At 40.0% G+C, this 23,878-nt stretch overlaps 1 protein-coding gene and 1 long non-coding RNA gene across 3 annotated transcripts in view; one reads left to right on the forward strand and one right to left on the reverse strand.

Moving 5' to 3' along the window:
• The window catches only part of vgll4b (vestigial-like family member 4b), a 47,350-nt gene that overhangs the window by 1,727 nt on the left and 21,745 nt on the right, over positions 1 to 23,878 (forward strand). The window contains exon 1 of one of the 2 annotated variants that reach the window (XM_061783787.1): positions 18,603 to 18,987. The exons of the other annotated variant lie outside the window; for it this stretch is intronic. Within the exon in view, the coding sequence (XP_061639771.1) occupies positions 18,906 to 18,987 (82 nt within the window). The 5' untranslated portion in view covers positions 18,603 to 18,905. Of the gene's footprint in view, positions 1 to 18,602; positions 18,988 to 23,878 lie in introns of those variants that run through there. 2 annotated transcript variants of the gene reach the window in all.
• LOC133483120 (uncharacterized) lies at positions 1,461 to 18,581 on the reverse strand. Its single transcript, XR_009790028.1, has 4 exons — positions 18,428 to 18,581; positions 13,767 to 13,870; positions 2,116 to 2,206; positions 1,461 to 1,767 (listed from the first exon to the last, which is right to left on the reverse strand). It is a non-coding gene; the product is annotated as an uncharacterized LOC133483120 (long non-coding RNA).

The following is a 23,878-nucleotide window of genomic DNA, read 5'->3' on the forward strand; positions in this document are numbered from 1 at the left end:
ATTGTATGTGTTTTTACTGCTGTTAAAGAGTACTCAAGGTGACCAACACAGCACACCACACTCATAACCATATCTCCACTGACAATCATGAGTTTTCTCTCCTAAAACAGATGTATGTTGTAGTAACAAGACTTACCTGTAAAAAGCAGTATGGTGCCACAGGGTAGAAAATACAATGAAGAACAAGGAGTAGTAATAGAAGAAGAAATAGAACTGTTAAATGTCATTTACACTGTAGCGAATGACTTGTGAGACACATTATAGAAACTCAATACAACCAGTAACTCCTGTCTCCTGCAACAGCACGAGCTTCAGGTGGCCTCCTCATTGGCTATCATTCTGTTTCACATCACAATCACAAAATCCTTCGCTCTGTGCAACTCGGTATTGACTACACATGAGGATTTGCCATCGTAAATATTGAACAGGGAGTCACTGATGGTCTAGTGGTACATTCGCCTGACTTTGGTGCGGGCAGCGTGGGTTCAGTTCCCACTCAGTGATGGTGTGAATGTGATTGCGAATGGTTGTCCGCACTGTATGTGCCCTGCGACTGATTGGCGACCAGTTCAGGGTGTAGTCTGCCTTTCGCCCAGAGCCAACTGGAATCGGCTCCAGCGTCCCGCAACCCTGAACAGGATGAGCGGTATTGAGAATGAATGAATATTGAACAGGTTAGACATTTCCAAATGTCGGGCCACACCGTTTTCTGAACTGTGTCTGACAGCGACAGTATCGATACACAGGGGCGTAACACCAGATTCTGGGCCCCCATACAGCACTTTAATGAATGGCCACAGACGGAGTTTAAGCCAAGCCAAGTAAAATTGGATGATTTTCCACGGCACGCCTCTCTTGGCACTCTTGTCCCTTGGCACACTGGTTGGGAATAGTTGCTCTATTACATAAACTATCCATCCATTTTCTGAGCCGCTTCTCCTCACAAGGAGCGGGCGTGCTGGAACCTATCCCAGCTATCTTCGGGCAGGAGGCGGGGTACACCCTGAACTAGTTGCCAGCCAATCGCAGGGCACACATAAACAAACAACCATTCGCGCTCACATTCACACCTACGGGCAATTTAGAGTCTTCAATCAACCTAGCATGCATGTTTTGGGGATGTGGGAGGAAACCAGAGTGCCCGGAGAAAACCCATGCAGGCACGGGGAGAACATGCAAACTCCACACAGGCAGGGCCGGGGATTGAACCCCGGTCCTCAGAACTGTGAGGCAGACGCTCTAACCAGTCGTGTACCGTGCCGCCAGTGCCGCCATTACATAAACTAATGATAATGAATACAACAGAAAGCACTTTGCCAAAAAATGGTGTGCCTGCTTGCTTGATGATGAATATCATCTTATCTTTATTATCTATTATATCATTTTACTTTCAACAAAAATCTACATTGTACCTACATTTTGGGAAACACTTCTTTATGCGATTAGGGTTGTGTTGTGTATCAACCAAGGTGCAATGTTCTGCTCAGCTATAAGCCTCCACGCTGCTTTGTGACGTAACAATAGTTGTCTTTGTGCATGGCAGGAAATTGAGCGACAACCGAACTCAACTGCCACAAGTGCTGCCGTTCAACCAGTTGCCTGCCTACATTTGTAGAGTCGGGTTACGTCCAGCGTCCGTCTTCCCCGTCTCTCTTTTCCTCGCCATTCATGGGAGATTTTTGGTGGTGCTCAATGTAAAATTCCTTCCGAGATTAGGAAGAAATGGCCAAAATCCTTCTCAGCAGGCCTCTCTGCTGCTGGCTGGACCTGTGCTGACATAAATCAGAATTCAGAGAATACCGGTAGTACTCTTTTAGAACTGAATCAGCCATTATTAGCCCTGCCGTGAGGAAATTACTGTTTTACAGCAGCAACGTGGACAGTAGTTTATGAATAAACAGATACTATATAAACAAGTGACTGTTGAGTTAAGTAGCAAGAATAGTCAGCAGCTTTGCGCTGTATGTAGAAAATTAACTGTAAATATACATCATACAAGTAGTCATAATGAAATAAGCACCAGCAATGCTAAATATCAGGAGCAGATTGACGACCACTATCGTGTGATTCCTCTCGTAAAAACAGGCTAATCGTTTGAGCTGTAACTCCTCCCACCTGACAAAACTCGGCCAGTTAAATGCAGAGCAGCCTTGTGACTAGGGCGAGCAGGTGCGTACGAGACAGGCAAGCGGTGAGATGAAGAAAGCTGAGCGGAAACACAGAATGTTATGCTAGAAAACAAGGCAAAAAAAAACCAGTTAAGAAAAAAGCAGTTAAAGGTTTTAATATTAGTTCAGATTTTTAGATCTGGAAATAAAAATTTCATTAATCAATGCAGCAACTAAATGTTTATTCTATTACTTATTTTAAGCATTTATTTTTAAATGTAAAAAGGACAAAAAGTTACTACTCCTTCCAGTTTAGTGTGAAAATCAACAGTAAATATATAGAGACAAAAGATTGATGGACAGATAGATTAAATTCCATCAACCTTCCAATAACTCACATATACAGACAGTAAAATCACATACTGATTGAAAACAATTACTCGGGTTAAAACAAAGAAAGTAACGAAGTATTAAGGTACAAAACATTGACAATGTCTATCCATCCATCCATTTTCTGAGCCGCTTCTCTTCACTAGGGTCGCGGGAGTGCTGGAGCCTATCCCAGCTATCATCGGGCAGGAGGCGGGGTACACCCTGAACTGGTTGCCAGCCAATCGCAGGGCACATACAAACAAACAACATTCGCACTCACATTCACACCTACGGGCAATTTAGAGTCCCCAATTAATGCATGTTTTTGGGATGTGGGAGGAAACCGGAGTGCCCGGAGAAAACCCACGCAGGCACGGGGAGAACATGCAAACTCCACACAGGCGGGACCGGGGATTGAACCCCGCTCCTCAGAACTGTGAGGCTGACGCTCTAACCAGTCGGCCACCGTGCCGCCTGACAATGTCTAAAAACAGTATAATTACAAGTATGTAGAAAATATTGTTTTAAATTTTTTTTTAATGGTGGAATGAATTACAATGCATGCTAAACATTTGTACATTATAATTTCTTGACTACGTTTTAGAATACAGTGTGGCCTTGAGATAGAAGTCACCCAACTGACGGGTTTTTCATGATACGAGCCATCGTTCAGCTGATTTTGTGCTTTGACTTGTGAGCAGAAATTTGTCATGCAAGGGCTTTATCTTGGCAGTGAGTGAACTCAACTCACCTCACAACAAGCAGCAGTTTGGAAGATATAGTGAACAATGTTTCACCCTGCTTATTGCCACTCCCAGATGGCTTTACTTACAGGTGCATTTTAAATAACCACAAGTCCGTTTAGCTTAATGCAAACAAAGTGCAAAACTGCATTGAAGGCTAATGAATAGGAGAGTTGAAGACAAACGGTGGAGGAACACAAAACAGATAATATAACAATACTCACAGTGGAACCTCAATTTAACGGACTAATAGAGGTTAGGGGTTGGCGTTAAAGTCGTTTGTCCATTAATTTGAAGCAGTTTTTTCATGGCCTAAAAACATTCAGTACAGTACAAATTTATTGTAAATGCAAAAAAAAAAAAGCCTGAAAATGTTTTAAAAGTTGACCTAAACTTACCATTACAGATTGCTGTGATGGTGTAGTACTGCCATGAAAGTGGCATGATCGCTGGTGCTTGGGAGGGTTGATAGTGGCGTGCTGGTGGAACAAAGTTGTTGTGCCACGGTGGCGAATTGGCGTCGCTTTTTATGAACTGTGAGGTTAGCGCGCTTCCTTTTCCCACCTCCGTTATGATTGGTTGCCATAGAGAAGGGCTTGACAAAAGAACAAAGGTATACTGTACCAAAAGTATAGAATGTTCGAGAGACAAGACACGACGAGTAAACATGAGTAAACAACAACCATATATATGAATACGTAGATACGAGAGAGCCCTTTTGAGCTGCGTGCCTACAATGACTCTAAGCGAATGTCTATCCATTGCCTTTGATGGGAACGTCGCCCTTGCCAACATGGCCACCACGTAGGCACGTCTGCTCGCCGGATCTAGTCTCCTTATCTGTGAGAACAGCGGCACATCCCGGAAATACGGATACCAGTCGCTGTCTGGTGATTGCACCAGTAAACAGCAACAGCCAATTCTGGAACTAACGAACTTTGTCCGTTACAAAGGGACGTTTTGCGTTCCAACCGGACAAAGTCCAAAGTCCCCTATTTCCGGATCCGTTAAATTGAGATTCCACTGCATTCTTTATCCTCTCTGAAGAACGACTCATAATTAATATTGCTGCGGCTAATTGAGAAGCAATGACTGTCTTCATGTATATCCGTATGTCTCTATTATACTGCCCCCAGGTAGCCAAGGCGCGCACACCAGAAGGAGTAGCACAAAGCTCACTGAATTAAAGCAAAAAAATGTGGCAATTTCTTTACCTTCTTTTAGATCATGGCATAATTGTATGTGTTCATAAAGTACAATATTATAGTATGCTATTTTTCTTACTAAAAACATTGTAAAAGTTTTTTTTGGGGGAGGCTGGAACGGATTAATGGCATTTCCATTCATTTATATGGAGAAAGATGATTTGAAATACGAGCGTTTTGCGTTACAAGCGTGGTCACATAATCCATTAAATTCATATCGCAAGGCACCACTGTATTTTTCCTTTTTTTTAAAGAAAAAAAGTTAATTAGCTTTTTTTGCGTGTGAAATTTTCTGTGAATAATCCATGATTCCTGATGATAAGATTTCAAGCATGTATAGGAACAATTTGGGCCTTGTGTCCCAGCAACTTGGAATGTCTCTAACAAAAATGCTCACTTGTGTATTGGCAGCCTGGGAATGTTCAGGCGCAGCTTGTCTTGCGTGTCAGCAGCTGGTATCCCATCATGCATTGTCCCTCATCAACTGAAAACCAGCTCCTTGCTCCTCCCCCCCTGGTCCACACCTCCCCGCTGTGTTATTGTTTTGTCACGTTTAGTTGTGCGGCCCCTTTTGTCTCATGACAATGCGTGCACAATAGTGCAGGAGGAAATAGGCTAGTGAGTCAACCAGCCAGCTCGGTGACCCAGCCAAGCGGCCGGCCAGTTTAGAGCGCCAACCACACCGACAGGCATCGACCTATTTGCTCTCACCTGTGACAAGCATTAGTAACTGTGCTTTGGGTGTGTGCCATAGGGAGAGGCCCAAACCTGTCAAGGCCGGTGCCGCACGTTGCAAATTTTACATCTTGCAATCAGGAGCATTTCCACAATTTTTATTACCACGCCCGTGCAGCTACTGTGTTATATCACAAGGTGATGTCTAAAATGTTGCTTCAGGCTGGATTTACACTCTACGTCCAAGGTTCCCAATTCTGATTTAATGCCTAAATCAGACGGAACACATGAAACAATTCACACGAACAGAAAGCCAAATTACGCTTAAATTACTTCACAAGTGTCAACACCATGCAGTGACAACACAAAAGTAAACAAGAATACATGAATGACGCAAACATTAAATGTTACATGGTGTTAAGTTGGCTTGGGCTGAGTCTTCCCCCAAATGGATTTAAATCAACCTAACCTTGGCATTACTCCACAAGTCGCCATCTACAATTATTTTGCTTATTTAATGATGGACACACTTCTAATGTAGCATATTTACATCATATTTAATAGTGACTCCTTTCACTGTCCTTTTCCCTGTAGTTTAAATTTACAGTGAGTGTGTTTCAGTGAATTGGCGTATAGGCAATCCCTACTATTCGTGGGGATAGGGACCGAGCTCAGCCACAAATAGCGAAAATCCTTGGGTGATTGACGCACTCCCCAAATGGTTTACACTGTACTGGAATTGCAAATATAGGCCACAAGATGGTGACAAAGTGCTACTTTAGTCTTCATGAAGTTCTTTAATTCACTTGAATAGTTCCTAATAACATATGACCCACAAAAACATGGAAAAGATTAGTTTTTCAGGGCATAAGGGAGGATAGGTTCGTTTGGCAGATATCCGATATGAATAAGGTTTTGATCCGTATTTGGATGAAGACTGATTCCAATCGGAACATATTCCATTTTTTTTTTCTATTTACGATACTATTGCGCATATCCCAATTGTGCCACTGGAGGGCAAAAAAAATATTGTAAAAAAATCTGAATTGTGGAACTTGAACCATGAAACTGTAACGAATGTAATTCCAGCCTTAGTTGTACATGCCTTTTTCCAGTAATTTGAATACTGTACAATATAATCTCTGAGGTCAAACACAATCCAATCCGAGTTCTCCCGTTGGAAATAACACAAATATAATAAAACATTCCTGGGTAAAGTTATCACCATCATAAAAACCTTTATTACTGTGGCTGCACAGGTGAAGTTTGAAGTTACATTTTTACGTTCTTAACTGCCATCCAAATATAAAAATAAGTTACAGACTGTATAATAAAAGTAAAAAAAACATACTTACTATCAACTTGGACACCATAGCCCCTTTGGCAGTGGTCTCGCAAAACATCCCCATCGGAGATATCACAGCATTATATACACAGCATTTGCTTTTAACCTGAATCTGGCAAAGGCGGGATTTTGCCATAACTATGCGCTTTATACTTGACAGCGTTGCATCCTTCCATTGGGTAATTGTATCATCGCCAACATCTAGTGTGAATTATAAAATTGCTGTCAAGACAGGAGATGATTGTCAGGTGTTAAACTTCACACAGGCTACCGTTAAGGCTCGGCTATTACCTCTGAAGGCAGAAAACCGGCGGGACAACTTGGTCCCACTGTCATTCTCTTCACATAAAGAGTAAGCACAGCTAAATTTCAGTTTTTTTTATTTTATTTTATTTTTTTAATGAATATTGACTTATTGTCCCTTGAGCCATATTATACTACGTAGCCAGGACATAGAGATTTGCACCACCATTTCTGGTTCGGTGGTCATCATCATCACACTTTTCCTCTTTGTACTTTTTTCCATTTGTACCGTTCTGTGGTCACAAAAAAGCCAAAGAAAAGGCAAAACGCACTTGTGGAGTATCTGTTTAGATGCTTGCTTAGTTTAAGTCTCATGTGATGGCAGCAGTTTACTTTGTAGTGGCTTTTGGTTAAATTTCCAACTTTAAGGACATTTTAATTTTTAGAGGTTCCACTGTAGTTCCAGATTAGTTTAGGCATGTTCACACATACAGTACACTACCAGTCAAAGGTTTTTGAACACCTCAATTTTTAAAAATTGAAATTCATGCAGTTCACAATTCCAAAAGAACTAAATTTTTTACATTTTTGACCGGTAGTGCATATGAGTTGGAAGTGTGAAAAACACATACAAAATTAATCTTAAATAGTCTGATTGAACTCAGAGTCTGTATAACCTTTGATTTAGCCGATTATGCTGTATTATTTTCTTCTCTTTCGTCATAACAAGAACTATAACAAAAGATAAGGTTAAAAAAAAAAGTTACCCTTTCAGATTTCTTAACAGTTGACATGCACACAATTCACTCCAGTCCTGTCTGTTTATTGAGAGAGAAAGAAATGAAGCACACAGTGTCTCATTCCCTCCTTTATTTACATGGGTTGTTCAAACATTAGCAGATTTGGCGAGGTCTCGCTTGTGGGGTGGTAGATTTGCAGGAAACAGTCTGTTAGCTTTACCTGTCTTAGTTAGTCATGCAGTAACTAAGACAATGACTGGCAGCCATCTTTGTCCAAGTATGCAGTAACATTTTAAACATTTTACAAGGCTTTTAGTCTATCAGTCGAAACTAGTCTGAGCTTGCCAGAGGGCGATGGCAAGTGAAATTCGAGATGCAGCATGATGGCACTTTGTCTAAACTTCACCAGCGGCCAACAAGGTGGGAGGTGATTTGACTGATTGTGTGTGCGTGTGTGTAAGTTTGGGTTGGGCTGGGTGTGTTTTGATGCTTCTTGCCGCCCTGCGGCGTGTTGAATCAACCTGCGTAACATGACTCAGTCAGGTTCTAAACAGGCGGACAATAGCGGGACTATATGGAAGATGAAATGATTTTTGACATCAGGCTTTTTTCTTAACTAGTGCTTGATTTAAGGCAGCTTGTGACAAATCGACTAGCCTAAAGGTGAAGGATATTTTAGGGGATATTTTCACCTCCTCTGGTGTCATGGTGTCTGTAGTAGATAAATTGTCCTACAATCAAGTTAACACTGCTTTTATCAGGGCAATAAAGTGTTATTCATTGATAACTAGCTCACTGGCCTTTTACAAAGTCAGTCATTGCACTTAAACATTAACTTTGCATCACATCTTTAACCTTTTTCTTCTTTTGTTCTATTCATCAGCATAGTCATGAGTTGTCGTATCCCTAATTTTCTTTTATTTATCAGGCAATTCATTTGGAAAGCTGGATGAATGGGAAGAAAAGAAGCGGCAACAGTGACACCTACAACTGCAATAAGCAGAGGTGTGGACTTGAGTCACATGACTTGGACTCGAGTCAGATTCGGGTCATGAATTGATGACTTTAGACTCGACTTGACAATACGTTACAAGACTTGTAACTCGACTTGGACTTGAACAGCAATGACTTGTGACTTCACTTCCACTTGAACCCATTGACTTGAAAAGACTTGTTACTTTGCCCGAAGCACTGAGAAACCAAAATTCATAGCTTCTCTTTGTACAGCTATGTGTCAAGGAAAATATGAAAAGTGTCAACATAATGCTACGGATGTTACTGATTATTTATTACACAAGTATCAAACTCAAGGCCCGGGGGCCAGATCAGACCCGCCGGATCATTTAATGTGGCCCGCAAGAGCAAATCACGTGTGTGTTCTTTATGTATCTTGCTAAAATACCAAAGCTGCAAATTGTCTTCACTTTTAATAACATTAAGATATTGCAAGGATTTTTTTTTTCCGTTACCAATCCCCCTTTTTAAATAAATTAATGATTAATAGTAGAACAAGCAATGTTTTACTGGCTTCTGATTTCAAAACAAGTTATCCATCAATTTGTAGTGTATGTGTAATAATATGAGGCCATCATATATTTATATGGGTTCACAGTCGTAACGGCCCTCCGAGGGAAAGCATAACTACAATGTGGCCCTTGACAAAAATTAGTTTGACACCACTGATTTATGAGGTCAAAGTTTATGCCCTGATGGGCACACACTTAAAAGGAATTGACCAAGAGGGCATTCTTTCATACACTATCTAAAGTAATGGTTTTATGGAAAAAACTAACAAAACAAAACAAACAAACAAACAGAACAGTACAACATAAATCAGCCATAAATGTGACAGTTGATTGACTTGATGTCACGTAGGCTTGCTTTCGTTAGTGTTAGCAGCTAGCTTTGTGAGCGATCACGCAGATAGTTACACGGCGGGCTGGCCGTGCGCTGTCTGGGCTTCCTGTTCATTACAGTCTGGTTTAGTCAGTGTAGTGTCAGATATTTCCTAAAAAACACCTGTTGGAAAAAGAACGGGGAGATGAAAATTTACTTTTAAATTGTTTTTAACCAAATAGTTGGGTCTCTGGGGTGCCCGTCCATCCATCCATCCATTTTCTGAGCCGCTTCTCCTCACTAGGGTCGCGGGTGTGCTGGAGCCTATCCCAGCTGTCATCGGGCAGAAGGCGGGGTACACCCTGAACTGGTTGCCAGCCAATCGCAGGGCACATACAAACAAACAACATTCGCACTCACATTCACACCTACGGGCAATTTAGAGTCCCCAATTAATGCATGTTTTTGGGATGTGGGAGGAAACCGGAGTGCCCGGAGAAAACCCACGCAGGCTCGGGGAGAACATGCAAACTCCACACAGGCGGGACCGGGGATTGAACCCCGCTCCTCATAACTGTGAGGCTGACGCTCTAACCAGTCGGCCGCCGGGTGCCCGTCCAGTGAGGTTTGAAATAAAACAACAAAATAAACCTTTTGTTAGCGACATAATTCTGAAATTGTGTCTGTAAGCGAGCTGCTCTGAATTTTCTGGATTGAGACCATCACCATTTGGCCAAAATAACTGCCTCGCCGACTCTGAGTTTCTCCAGGGTGGTTAAATACGCCAGGGGTAGATAGATTTGCAGAATGGACGTGGAGGGGTGAACAACTCTTGCTCTGGAGGGAGTCTCCAGAGTTCCTCAATAACATCACAAAAAGTGGTTATATTTGTTGCTAGTCACTTTTATTAACAATAGCTCCTAGAGTGGTCAGAAATGTTGGTAAATATAGAGACAAAGTTGTTAAATTGGAAACATTGAGTAGCCCTCACTTCATCGCATGCTCTAGCTCTGCCACCACCAAAACCAAGTGATTTGAACCAAGTCTCGAGTGGATGTTAAATTTACTGTAATTTGTATCTTTTGTGTATTTTGACAAGATTGTCAGTACTTTTTATTAAAATGTGGGAACTGTTTTTTAAGAATGAATAATAGAGTCGGTCTTCTTTTATTTAGGAGGGAAAACTTGATTAAGCAATTAATAATTAAACCACAAGACAAAGGCAGTGACGTAGTTCAGGGATGTGTCATAAACTGTAGTAGCTACAACCACAGAAATAAAAGCTCGGAGAATCTCGTGATACTCGGAGCTTGATGGCAGTGTGCAATAGAGGCTGACACGGGAGTGGATGTTGACTCCCGCTCCCTCCCACTCCCACAGAGATCGCTCCAACTCCCTCCCAATCCCGAGTGTTTAAAAAAATAATAAAATCCCACCAAATCCCGAGTGTCAAAAAAAAAAAAATAAAAGTCCCGACCAATCCAGTTTTTGAAAAAAATCCCACTCCCACAGAGATTGATCCCAATCCTGAGCCAAAATGTTACAGAATCCCACTCCCACCCCCAATTTATTATTTTTTTGAATCCCAGTCAACCCTGCTACGTTTTTTCCCCTCGGTATAAAATATGCGGTGCATGTCTGCCTTAGTCACCGTAATAAATACATTGAATTACCGGAATGATCAAGAAACAAAACATAAATTTATTAACAAAAGCCATATTAGTCCCTAATACTCCTGTCCATTCCCAGTGACTTTGTTTTCATAGTTCTTGCAACCGCCAGCTCTTGATGACCTTCGCTCCCGCTCCTGCCCAATCCCATGATTGATGGTGAAATTCACTCCCATCCTGCGGGAATCTCGTCGCACCGGACCCGGTGCGAATGCCGAAAAATGTTAGCTTCTAGTGTGCAGTAATATAAGTTAGCAAGAAAAAAATGTTTTTCGCTGTTTGCTTCTTAGTCAGATGGGTCGTCTTCACAGGTCAGAGGGCATCGAGAGTTAGAACTGTGTCACTCACATTTAGTCCCTTATTGTCTTATATTCACTCCCCTACTCACAGAGTCCTTTCCTTGTGCCATTGCTGCTCTTTCATGGTTGAGTGGGCGGCTGAGGAGCCACAAAGGTGGAGTGTCAGAGGGTCATTGTCACGAGGTTAAATACAATTGACCGTGTGTTTTGTCTGCTCTCGTTCATTTATGCATTATATGATCTATTTTTGAATTCCAAAACAGTGCTCCGGTCTCTCACATTTTGCCCCATGTATTAGCTAGAACATTTTCTAATTTACAATTTTGGTGGTTGTGGATATAGAGCAGCGTCCTGACAAGGCTTTCATTCCTTCTCTGTAAATGCCAAGCCGGGCCGTCTCATACCAACTCGGAAGTCTAAGAATTTTCTCTCAGGACTACTGACCACACATACTTGACATTCCTATCTTTTTGATTGCCCTCTCCATAGTCACTCAGAATGAGATGAAACAGCACTGCCTTGTTTCTCACAGAGGAAAAAACTTGAAACATTTGTATTTTGTAAATAACAAAAAGCCAGGTGTAAAATTAGACTATTTTTTTTGTTTTGTTGTTTTGAATTTGTGTCAAACACCAGGTGTGTCATCCATTTAAACAAATTAACACCTCCCGTCAAATAAATGACTGGCTCTTTCCAGTAGAAAAAAGTAATCACAGTGAACCATGCAAATAATTTCATTTTTTTATTTAGAACCTACCTGTCCTCTGTTGTTCACAGAAAATCCCAGTTGTTTGCTTTCTTTTGTGTTCATAGGCGAAAGCAATTCAAGTTTATCGGGTTTTCACACCTGTGTTTGAGATGTCCTGTTTTATTGGCACCTCGTGCACAGTCAAAAGTAAAACTGTAAGTATGTTTCTGCTTATCCCCTGATGCAGCTACTTATGGTAAATGGACTGCACTTTACATAGTGCTTTATCGAAACCATCACAGTGCCCAAAGCGCTTTACAAAGCCTCACATTCACCCACTCACACACACACACCAATGGGCGACTGCTGCCATGCCAGGCCCACTGGGAGCAAATTAGGGTTCAGTGTCTTGCCCAAGGACACTTCGACATGCGGACAGTCGGAGCTGGTATTTGAACCAGTGACCCTTCGGTCACTGGACAACCCGCTCTACCTACTGAGCCACAGTCGCCATATAGCCCATGTAGTCTACTTTGCCATCATACTTTGCATGTATTTCTTCAAAAGGTGAGTTTAATGACTTAATGGGATTTCTGTAAAATGCTTGGAGCCTGTGTGTGATGTCTTGTCAGTTTGTGCTAGCGGGTTATTCAGGCTAGTATGCTAGGTAATACTTTTGATAAGCCTCATGTGGAGTTGGTTGGTTTGTGTTGAAAATTTCAACTACTTAATACAGTTGTTTCGGTAACATGGGTTCAAGATTGTGTATAAACTAGAAGCATGGCATTGATGCTTTATGATCTCCGTTTTAAGTTGTCAATTATTCACGGCTTTTTGTTAACTGTGGCTGGGCTCGATCCCTATACACCCGAATAGCAGGGGTTTACTATAACCTTAATTTTCTGAAGATGATCTTCGTTACGTGGAAAATGGGTCTTTAACATTGATTAGCGTTCCAGTCAACTTTTGACAGGCGATCGCTCCACAATGTTGAAGTGTGCATTCCGTATTTGCATATGAGCTACACGACTAGTAATTCAAACAAAACCCATTATAAATCACTTAATTCATAAGAGGTCGGACAAACAAAATACACCTCAGCGTAGTCTTAATGTTGTGCAGAAAGTGTCATCTCAACTAGAGATGATTGTTGTCGTTTGTTGATTTTTCTTTTTGTTTTTCTGGACTTCTTAGGGTAGGGTTTCACCATTGAGCACTTTCAGATGCAAAGGTGGGAAATTACAGCATAGCGTCTGTTGTCATTGTTTTGGTTTAGCAACCTGATATTTCCTCTCCGCTAACCTTTATGGATCCTGTCAACGGCGTGTTGTTGGTGTCCCGTTGCAGCCGTGTATCCTTGCCTCGGTAACCAACCTCTTTCTTCTTAGTTTATTTTGAAAAATCATAGGGAAATTTTAAATTGTGCATTCAACTCTCCATATAATTACACCATTTGTGTAATGGAACCTTTTACAGCCTCAAGGTTCCTTCAAAGCCATCACCTTGATAGCAAATGCTGACACTGACAGCACAACATTCACAGCATGCATGTTTGAGTCATGATGTCACCATGTAAACAAAGGGTGTCTCTGCAGACATCACTATAAAAGACATGCACATAACACTTGACCCCCACAAAACTGGAATGCTTTGTCTATATGTCTATACTCATAATAATTCAACTTTAATCTCGTAAAATTTAACCTGTCCTCAGATGTGCTAACCACAGTTCCATTTCCCAAAATATCTTAAATAATAAAAAACATAAAAATCGTGAAGCTGTACTGTTAGTGTTTGATTCAACCTGCCGCAGCACGTTAATAAAACATGAGGAAGACTCACCGGTGAGTCTTTGCTGGGCTGTCATCCAGGCACACCCATTCCTTGGGGAGGGGGAAAGGCCTGGACCTGAGTCCCAACATGTCGGCCCATGTCACTGCTTTTTCCTGAGAGAGAATGAGGCAAAAAGTAAAATGGGCTAATGGCATGATGAGAGTGCACACCTACTCCAAACGTGGTGCAATTTGGATAATTATTCTTGAAAAATCATTCAAAAACTTGGAAGTTTTGCGTGTCATCACACGCGTCTTTTGGAAATCACTGAAACATTAACTCCATAAGTATATATTTTGCTTTTTCTTTGGCTTTTTGTGTTTTTTGCAATATCACCACACATTAGGGTACCAGCGATGGTCAAGTGGAAACGTGTGATGATAACCACGGAACTAGAAATTGAATTTACTGCATTGTAGGAAAGTGTCTGAATTATACCCATCATTAAATACCATAACAAGCAGATGCTAACGTAAATACGGTTACGTGGAACCCCCACATATTCCTAGTTCGGCATGGATTTTTTGGGGGGAACCTATCCTCCGTTATTCACATTTTCCGTGCTCAGGCCAAAGCAACAAAGCAAAGTATATTCCAAGTAACTTAAAGTGAGTTGAGGAGCTTCCGTTAGACACTGGTCCTTTCTCACCTTCTTGTGACTTCTATAGGCACATATAAACCTTTTTTTGGGGGGAGGGGGTGTCAATTACTCACAGATTTTCGCTATTTGTAGCAAGGCTCACTCCCTATTAGTGGGGTTCGCTGTATTATACACTACTCCAACGTCTTAATTCCATACCTATAAAAAGCCTCTTGGTTACAGTTTCGCACTGTTCCTGTTTTCCCTTACCATTAAGTGTCTGTTAGGCTTTTCAAAGCGAATAGTTTAGCGTTTTTTTTTTTTTTTTAACACAGTGGTTAACTTCTCTTGTATGACAATTAAGAATTTTTAAAAGTTTGAACCATTGCCTGAATAGTTTTGTAAGGCACTGAAAGAAGCCCTCTGTTCAAATTGGGGCCCTGTGTGTGTGAAAGTGCACAGAATAAAGGGGCTCCAAGAAGCTAAAGATAATGTTGAACTCTCTTGGAAAGGCAACGGCAGGGGGAGCAGAGAGAGGCTTGTTGCATGTTTGTGTGTGTGTACAAGAACAAAGAGGAGGTGTTTAATGCAGTGTTTATGGGATAAGTTATAGGTGTAGTTTGTGTTTGGTGTCAGTTTGCAGGACATAAAGGTTGCCATGGAATGATGACGATTGACCCAGTTGGTAGAAGGCTTTCTACTAGGGTTGGGCGCTAATGGGCTTCATTAAAATAAAATCTAAAAAAAATAAATAAATAAAAAAAAAAATCACAAAAATCTAATTTCTGATATTAATCAATTTGACAACCAAAAGTTTAGCTTTTTTGTTTGGTTTGTTTTTTTTTTGTTTTTAAATTTTACCTTCTGGGATTTGTTTTTATTTCTCCTGATAGCTAACAAGCTTTGAAATCTTTTCCCAGCCTTAACTTGCACCAGTTTCCACAGAAATAGTAGACATACATTTTCTCCCCTCTATAGATAATGTAAAAATAAGTGTCTCCTCTTGGAAAATAAAAATTTGGTCAGCATGTGTGAGAACATGATTCTTAATAAATTAACACTGTCAAACTGCATGGCTCAGCTGGTCCATATGTCTTTTGTTAAAGAGGAACACTTCCCCTCTCCAGCTTTCTCACAATCTTTTCTAATGTAGAGTTGTACAGCTTAGGCAGGCGACCTCTGCAGAATTTGCAGCTTGAAAGCACATCCCTCGGGTCAAAGGTTTCCAACATGTTGATAAATCTCTCCTGTTGCAATATGGGCACAATGTCTTTGGCAACGTTTAGCACGATTTAGTGATTGTCATAGAGAAAATCAATGTGAAGGATTCCGCACGTTGTCTGCATCTTATCTTATTTTAACAGGCTACTCAATTTTGCAAAATTGTTGCTAAAGCGGTCAGGAAAGTCCCTAAATATAGCTTCTGCGTCACTAAATTATTAACATTGACTCTGCTTTTGTAAACTAGCTTCTCTCTGTCCACAGCCATGCTGTGTGTGCATGTTATTCCCCCCAAAAAAATCACAATAAGTAAAGTTAAATAAATTGATAAAATGAATTAATCACCCAGTCCTGTCTTCTACCATTTGCATGTGTTTTGTAAAATATCCTTGAAGGTTTCAAGGCACCTCCTGGTCTGTATTTAAATACAAAATCTCCCCCAAAATTCCATTTATGTATGTCTGTAATTTTAGATAAATTTTCTTACTTTTAAACTAATTCCTAATAATTATTTATTTGAAATCATTCATTATTTACTTCCATTCCCTTTATTCCTAGCATGTTTTATTATGGACATTAGAGGGCAGCAGACATACACTTTTAAACTTCGGCTGTGTTTTCCTTCGCTTACATCCATTCAGCTTCCTACAAGGCATTTCCATATTGCATGTTTAACATCTAATCGTCACTATTTTATGTTCATAACTTCTTTAAGGTTTATAATAATAATAAGAATGTTATGGTATATCAACGCTCTTTTATAAGTCCTAAGTTTTCTGATCAAACTCTTATCACTTCTGAATCAATACAAACCCTCTTTCCATTCCAGTGGGGACCATAAGCACAGACTCTTCATTGTTTTACTCGCCATATGCCTTCCCCGCACTTCATTATTGTTAGACATGATTTGTAGCTGTAGGTTTTTCACTTCTCTTCCTAAATTTACTACTGGACTTCTGTGGTTTGAGAACCCCCACAGAGCCCACTTCCTCCCTCCCGTATCTCTCGAGATATGTTTGGAGAGGCTGATCTGGTGCATAAAACATCTCTGAGATTTGAGGCCCTCCGGGGATTTAGCAAGCATGTCCAGTGTCTCTGAATGGCGACACAGGAAACCCATAGACCCTGCACTATCACATAACCATTGTCTAGATGTAGAATTACCCTTTTTTTAAATATATATTTTTTTTTTTAATTTTTTTGTAGTTTCGTGGCACATTTAATAGTAGATGCTGTATAATTTCATTTGCTGTACTGTATAACTTCAAAATTAAATATGCTAAAATGTATTTACCTCTGCTACGATTGGGTATTTGACAAAGTTTACATGATTGACTATGATCAATCAATTAATCAATTAATTATTATTAAAAAAATACTTCTTTTTAATGTAATGGGAGACTATCTGAATGTTTTGAAATCCCATTTCAATGCCAGTGTCCATGCCAGAAGAACAACGCAGTATGTAGGAGTTGTGCCGTAGTTTGTAGCACTGCTTCACATAGATTGCCATTTTCTTCTTGAGAACGCAAACTAGGCTGAATTAACTTTTTTTATTATTTTTTTTTTATAATGACAAAAGGTTTTCCTCTTATTTCTTATAAGGAAAAGTTTTGGAATGTATCCACTGTTAGCAATATGTTTTTAAATACAGGGCAGGACGGTTAGCATTATTTTTTTAAAATACAGGGCAGAACGGTGGTCTAGTGGTTAGCACGTCAGCCTTACAGTAACTTCTGAGTTTCGGGGTTTGAATCTCAACTCTGGGCTTCCTGTGTGGAATTTGCATTTTCTCCCAATGCTTGCATGGCTTTCTCCCAAATCCCAAAAGCATTCATTCAGTCAAGAATCTTCAATGACCCTCGCTGAAGATTATTGATTGTCCATAGACAAGAATGTATACAATGGACTAAAACTTAAAAGTAACAAACTTAAAATGAGGGTTAGATGATGCTGGAACTTTTAAAAATGTCCATAGGAATCAACAATAGTTTAAAGGAACTAATAAATTATGCATTTACAAACATTGCAAGTGAGTCTATAACAGTCAAAAAGTGTTTTTGAAGACAAGCATTATCTTGGTTAAAACTTTAAGATTCCAAGCAAATTCAATTGAATTTCCACTCAAGTGGACTAGTGGTTAGCATGTCTGCCTCACAGTTCTGATGGTTCGAATCTTGACTCCGGTCTTCTTGTGTGGAGTTTGCATGTTCTCGTGGTTGTGGTCATTGAAGACTCTAATGCATTAGTGTCAAACTCAAGGCCCGTGGGCCAGATGCGGCCCGCCGTATCATTTTATTTGGCCCGCGAAAGCAAATCCTGCTCAACTTCCGTGATTTTTGCTCAAATCTGTACCCAAATTCCAAATTGTCATAATAATAAACAATAATGTTGAGATATCGCATTTTTCTGTTACCAAACCCTTGTTCTACAGTAACTTAAACAATACTTGAACAAACTATTATCCTTGTCTTCTGATATCAAAACTAGGTATCCCTCAATTTGTTGTGTAATGGTAATAATATGTTTTGGTGATGATTAAACGTTTATATGGTTTCACTGTTCTAACGGCCTTCTAAGGGAAATGTGTCCATAGGTGTGAATGTGTTTATTTATTTATTTATTTTTGTCTGTATCTATATGATTGCACAGCCCTGAGGATAAGCTGTATTAAAAATGGATGGATTGTTATTCAAAATATAGGGCAGCACAAATGATAATGCCCTGGAAGTGGTTAGTGGTTAGCATGGCTACGTCACAGTGCTGAAGTTCGGGGTTCTAAACTCATCTCTCACCTTCGTATGTGGAGTTTGCATGTTCTCCTCCCCAACAAGTACAAGCATTTAAAAAAAATCTTCCTATACTGTACCTCAACACGTTGTTTTAGCATCCAGCGTTGTCGCCACCTGTTGTCCGCTCAGAGAACGCAGCCTTCTCGGGCACTTCCGCATTGGGCGTGACGTCACAACCGGAGGCTCCATCCACTTGTGTGTGCGGGAGCTGCCGCTGGCCACATTGGAATCAAACTCGACATAGCCTGCGTGTCAGTGCAGTCTACTTACAGCTGGCTGTGAGCAGAACTGGCGCTACTTAACTGTTATCCATACACACGTTTGATAAGTCTTCATCAAAACGCAATTGTTAAGCACTCTTTCTTCTACCACGGTGATTTTTCGTTTTCTTCTCGCTCTCTTTTTTGTTTTTGTTTTGTTTTCTACGGAGAGTAAAGTTGAGAGGCTGGGCCTTTTAACTTAGCTGTCTGTCGCCTGAAAAAAAAGAGAAGAAGCAGCAACTTGACTTATTTTTGTTGTTGTCGGTTAAGGGGAGAAGAAAAAAAACCGCGATAAATGCTCCTGACGAAAATGGATCTGTTGAACTTCCAGTACCTGGACAAGATGAACAACAACATTGGCATACTCTGCTACGAAGGTAAACTTGGAAAGCTTTATTTTATTTTTTTTTTAAGGGGGGAGGCCGTGGGTTTTTGTCGATGTTTTTCTGCTTGTTTTTACAACTTACAAGTGGTCTTTACTGTTCTTTTATCGACGTTTTCACAATTACAATAGTTCGCTGTAGTCGACGGCATCGCATATTTTCTACATTATTTTTGTTTTGGCGTTCCCATCGAGCTATCCTTACGTTGTGAAATAAGCGTAGATCTAATCCAGCATAGTGCCCTCCACCGCCACCGGCTCCCCAGCTAACGTTAGCTTCTCGTGTCATTTTGACTAATTATGAAAAACTGTTCGCACGTCTTCTTTTTGTCACGTTCTGCGTCTGATACTGCGTTTAACTTTGTTCACCGCTGTCATTTGTCTTCATTATTCGCACACATTATTCCACTATGTCATGTCAAACCGCTGATTTGAATATAGTTGCAAAAAGGCTTAGCCTCGGCTTCAACTGCAGGAGTATCCCCCCCAAGCCCCCCCACCCCGTTTTATCGTTGCAGTTAAACATTAAAATAGCATTGTAGTAATAAAGTTTGATTAATTTCTTCGTCCTTTCCTCAGTGTTTCCCAACGTTTATTAAGCCAAGGCATTATTACATTAGGGAAAAAAAAATCTCATGTCACAAAAAGTGGATACACAGGTTAATTATATATCATCTGCAAAACAGTTGACTGGTGCTTGTCACAATAAGTCGCTGGCATCGATCGATAAACAAAGATGCATTATTAGTAGTCAATAAATAATTTTCAGACGAATTAAGTGAAATTAGCTTGATATTCGATTGAAAACGAGTATAGTCACAAAATTGTAGAAAAAAATGTGGGGGTGCTGTATGTCACTGTGTATTTAACAACAGTTGTATAACACTAATCATTATGTGCATAAATGGAAAAGTAGCTTTGAGAAGCTGTTTGGCTTCGTGTATTTAACCTGTTAAAGAATGTGGGCATTATTACACAAAGAGTTGAAGTGTATTGAAGCTTTGCAAATGGAAGTAGCCTGCCTGGGAGCAGATCCAAAATGGTATCCACTAATATTTGTTTTTTCTCTCTTCTACTGATGCTGTACTAAAATCATACAGCTCGGTTCTGTATGTGACATCATAAAATTAAGTAGAAGTAGGACTTTTGCTATTGAAACTATGTGCCTGAAAAACATTTTGCAGATTATCACAGAAGCTAATTTGGCAAAACATGGTTGTTACTACTTTACCAGGATTTGTTGTGGTCACTCTTGTCTCTTTTCACATGAGGCTCTGAAGTAAGAGGTGTCTTTTGGCTCTTTTAAACCTTTATCGATGACTTGATCATCACTTGGCTGGTGGCGAGGCCTGTCACAATAAAAAAAAAAAATGTTAAGACTATATATTTTCCCCAAAACTATCACAATAAATGATAATGTTGTTTTTTTAATGCCTCTAGAATCATGAAAAATATGGCCCGTCCTTATTTATTTTATTTTATTGCTTTTAAATGAGTATTGTTGTTGTTATTATTGTTGTTATTCTTTCTTGTTTCTCTATTAAATTGTTTTTCTTTACTTTGTGATATGGATCCTCCTGTGTATGAAATAAAGAATTAAGAGCTGCCTGGTTTACATAGAGCCTTCTATTCGGATTATAATCGGTCCACAAGCCCAAACCGAATGAAAATGCTCCATATAAAAACCTCAATCGGAATAAACAGGCCGAATCCGAATGGAATTTCATTCGGTTATACAGGGGTGGAATATTTCTTTTGCCAAACTGTTCAGAAGCAAATTTTCGCCATTGGGAGCTGGGTAAAGTTCTGTCTGCGCATGCTTCATTTCGACGTAAATGTGCAGTGACGTCATCTTTTACGCACGGTGTAAATATGGCTGCTCCCGAAGGGAGCTCGCGTATGCAACTGAGATCTTGTTTTTTACTACTTATACGTTGTTTTTAATTAAGCGTTTTTAAAAAATACACACATAAAAACAATCCCAACTAAAGTGCTGAATAGATGATGGACTTCCATCCATCCATTTTCTGCGCCGCTTCTCCTCACTAGGGTCACGGGGGTGCTTGAGCCTATCCCAGCTATCATCAGGCAGGAGGCGGGGTACACCCTGAACTGGTTGCCAGCCAATCGCAGGGCACATACAAACAAACAACCATTCGCACTCACATTCACACCTACGGGCAATTTAGAGTTGTCAATTAACCTACCATGCATGTTTTTGGGATGTGGGAGGAAACCGGAGTGCCCGGAGAAAACCCACACAGGCACGGGGAGAACATGCCAACTCCACACAGGCGGGGATTGAACCCCCCACCTCAGAACTGTGCGGCAGACGCTCTAACCAGTCGGGCACCGTGCCGCCATGATGGACTTCCATCTTGATAAATGACGTGACGTTCACGACGAAGTGCGCACGTCACGTTGATTAAATGTAGTGCACATCATTTATACACCCGATGGGAATATATCATGTCACGTGTAAACAGTTGACCAGAGATCTTCAATCAAAAATTATTTCAGTCGGAATGACAAAAAAAGTCTCCCATGTAATTGTGGCTACTGTGTGGTTGGTCCACTGAAAACGAGCCCTTCACCTGCTAGTCATATATACCTTCCCTGTCATCAACTACCGGCTGAATAACGTGTGCCAATGAGCTTATGCTTAATAAACCATTAACGTTCTGGTGTTTATGTTAATTGGGGACTAATGCACAGTCTATTATTTATTGAACGATAAGTCGATATAGTAATTATTGTGACAGGCCAACTGTTGACAGTCTACCTATTCAGATGTTAGGCAGCCTTTCAGGTTGTGTTTTGGCGCATTTCCATAGAACAGGAAATGGGAGTCACTGCGACATGAGAAAATGTTTGGATTCTCAGTACTAAATGCGCAATATGATTGATTCAGGAAGTAGCAATTATCATTTAACCAAGCACAATGACAATTTATCGAGTCCGGAAAAACTATTGTCTATTTTATTTATTGAACGATAAGTTGATATAGTAATTATCGTGACAGGCCTACTGGTGGCAGTCTACCTATTCAGATGTTAGGCAGCCTTTCAGGTTGTGTTTTGGCACATTTCCATAGAACAGGAAATGAGAGTCACTGCGACTTGAGAAAATGTTTGGATTCTCAGTACTAAATGCGCAATATGATTGATTCATGAAGTAGCAATTATTATTTAACCAAGCACATGCTAACTTGAAGTCTTGGCGCCCTTTGCACAATGGTCATTGCACCGGACTATTGCTATATTAGTCATTCAAACTGCTCTAATTGCTTGAGGACTCTGCATCTTTTTGCACAATTCTCAAAAAAAAATAAAAAAAAATAACTAATTGTACCTGCATTACCGGATTACTAGCAACCTTTTATTGCTCAGTGACTGTTTTTCTCAATGTCTTTATGTCTCAAAAGTGTTCTCTGTCAATTGACTGCCTGTTGTCATACTAGAGTGGCTCCAACTACCTTGTGTGTTTTTTGGACATACTTGGCAAAATAAAGATTATTCTGTTTAACTAGCATAATGACTATCATGGAAATAATCAAAAATAAAACCTACAAACTTTTTTTGTCTCTCATTTGTCAAGTAGTGAGGAGTTTTAAATTGAGCTTTATTACACAGTGGTTAACTTCTCTTTACACTTGCAAGGCCGTTAAGAAATGAGAACAACTTGGAAGTCAACCAGCATTACGGAATGGTCCCGCTGTCCTATGAAATAGCAATAGCTTTCAGTCTTGTCATGGCTTATTCTTCTACCCTGCGACGAGTGAAAAGGATAAAAGTGCCACTGTCCCCGGATGAATCCAAACACAAGGTTTCGCTGTGTTCTCTCCCCTCTCATGTTTCACCCCCTCTATCCAATTACACAACTTGAAGAGACAGGAGGAGACTTTAGTGTAGTTGTTGTTTTTTTGTCTGTGCCTGTCCTCTGGGTGTCTCTCACATGATAATTCACACACAAATCGTTAGTATATTGCCGGCAGCCGTATTAGTTGATTCTATTTGTTTTGGTTGCTTCTAGCTGACTTAAGCAGAACATAAGCCTCGTGATAAGACACAAAAAGATGACAAAAAAGGCATAGTTGGAGTTAAAGAAGAGTTATGCGTGTTAAAACACGCTTACAATAAGGTGGAGTGGCGTTAGATGCTGTCCTTGTGCTGACATGTTTCCCTTGAGCGTACACACTTTAATATGTTGCGCACAAGAAGATTGTTGAGAATCTTTTGGATGTATATTTGGAAAATAAACAGTGGAACAGCAACATTTTAATGTCACAAAGATTTGAACATGTTAGAAATTGACTGAAAGATATGCTTTGCAAGTTTTGGTTTGACAAACTCATGTGAGACTTTGTCAGATCATACGAGACCGGCATGTTAGGACCGGGCAATTATGGGAAAAGTAATGATCATGATTATTTTGATTTATATTAAAATCACAGTTAATAAACATGATTATTCATTGATTTGAAATCATAGTATATGTTTAACTACCAAAACTCAACTTTAAATATGACTTAGTAGAACAGCCAGAAAATAAATTACCGTAGTAACAGGTAAAATAATAATATATTAAAAAATAGAAATTAAAATAAATAAATAAATACAGCCATGGCTAAAAACATTGGTACGCCTGATGTGACTGTATTGTCTATGATATATATTTGTTTAAAAAAAAACCTTCTCTCAATACTCAGGCACTTAGCAAATAGAAATGTTGGTAATCCTAAATGATCTAAAACAGGAACATTTTAGATTATATTTTTAGATTTCATGTCAGACAGTCAGGGGGGAAAAAATCATTTGTGCCTTTTTATACAAAGCCATGACTGTATCTGCTGTATGCGCCTTGGCCTCTTGGGGGCAGTCTGGCAT

Source organism: Phyllopteryx taeniolatus, chromosome 9, assembly GCF_024500385.1.
Source record: "Phyllopteryx taeniolatus isolate TA_2022b chromosome 9, UOR_Ptae_1.2, whole genome shotgun sequence".
In the NCBI taxonomy this organism is placed as follows: domain Eukaryota; kingdom Metazoa; phylum Chordata; class Actinopteri; order Syngnathiformes; family Syngnathidae; genus Phyllopteryx; species Phyllopteryx taeniolatus.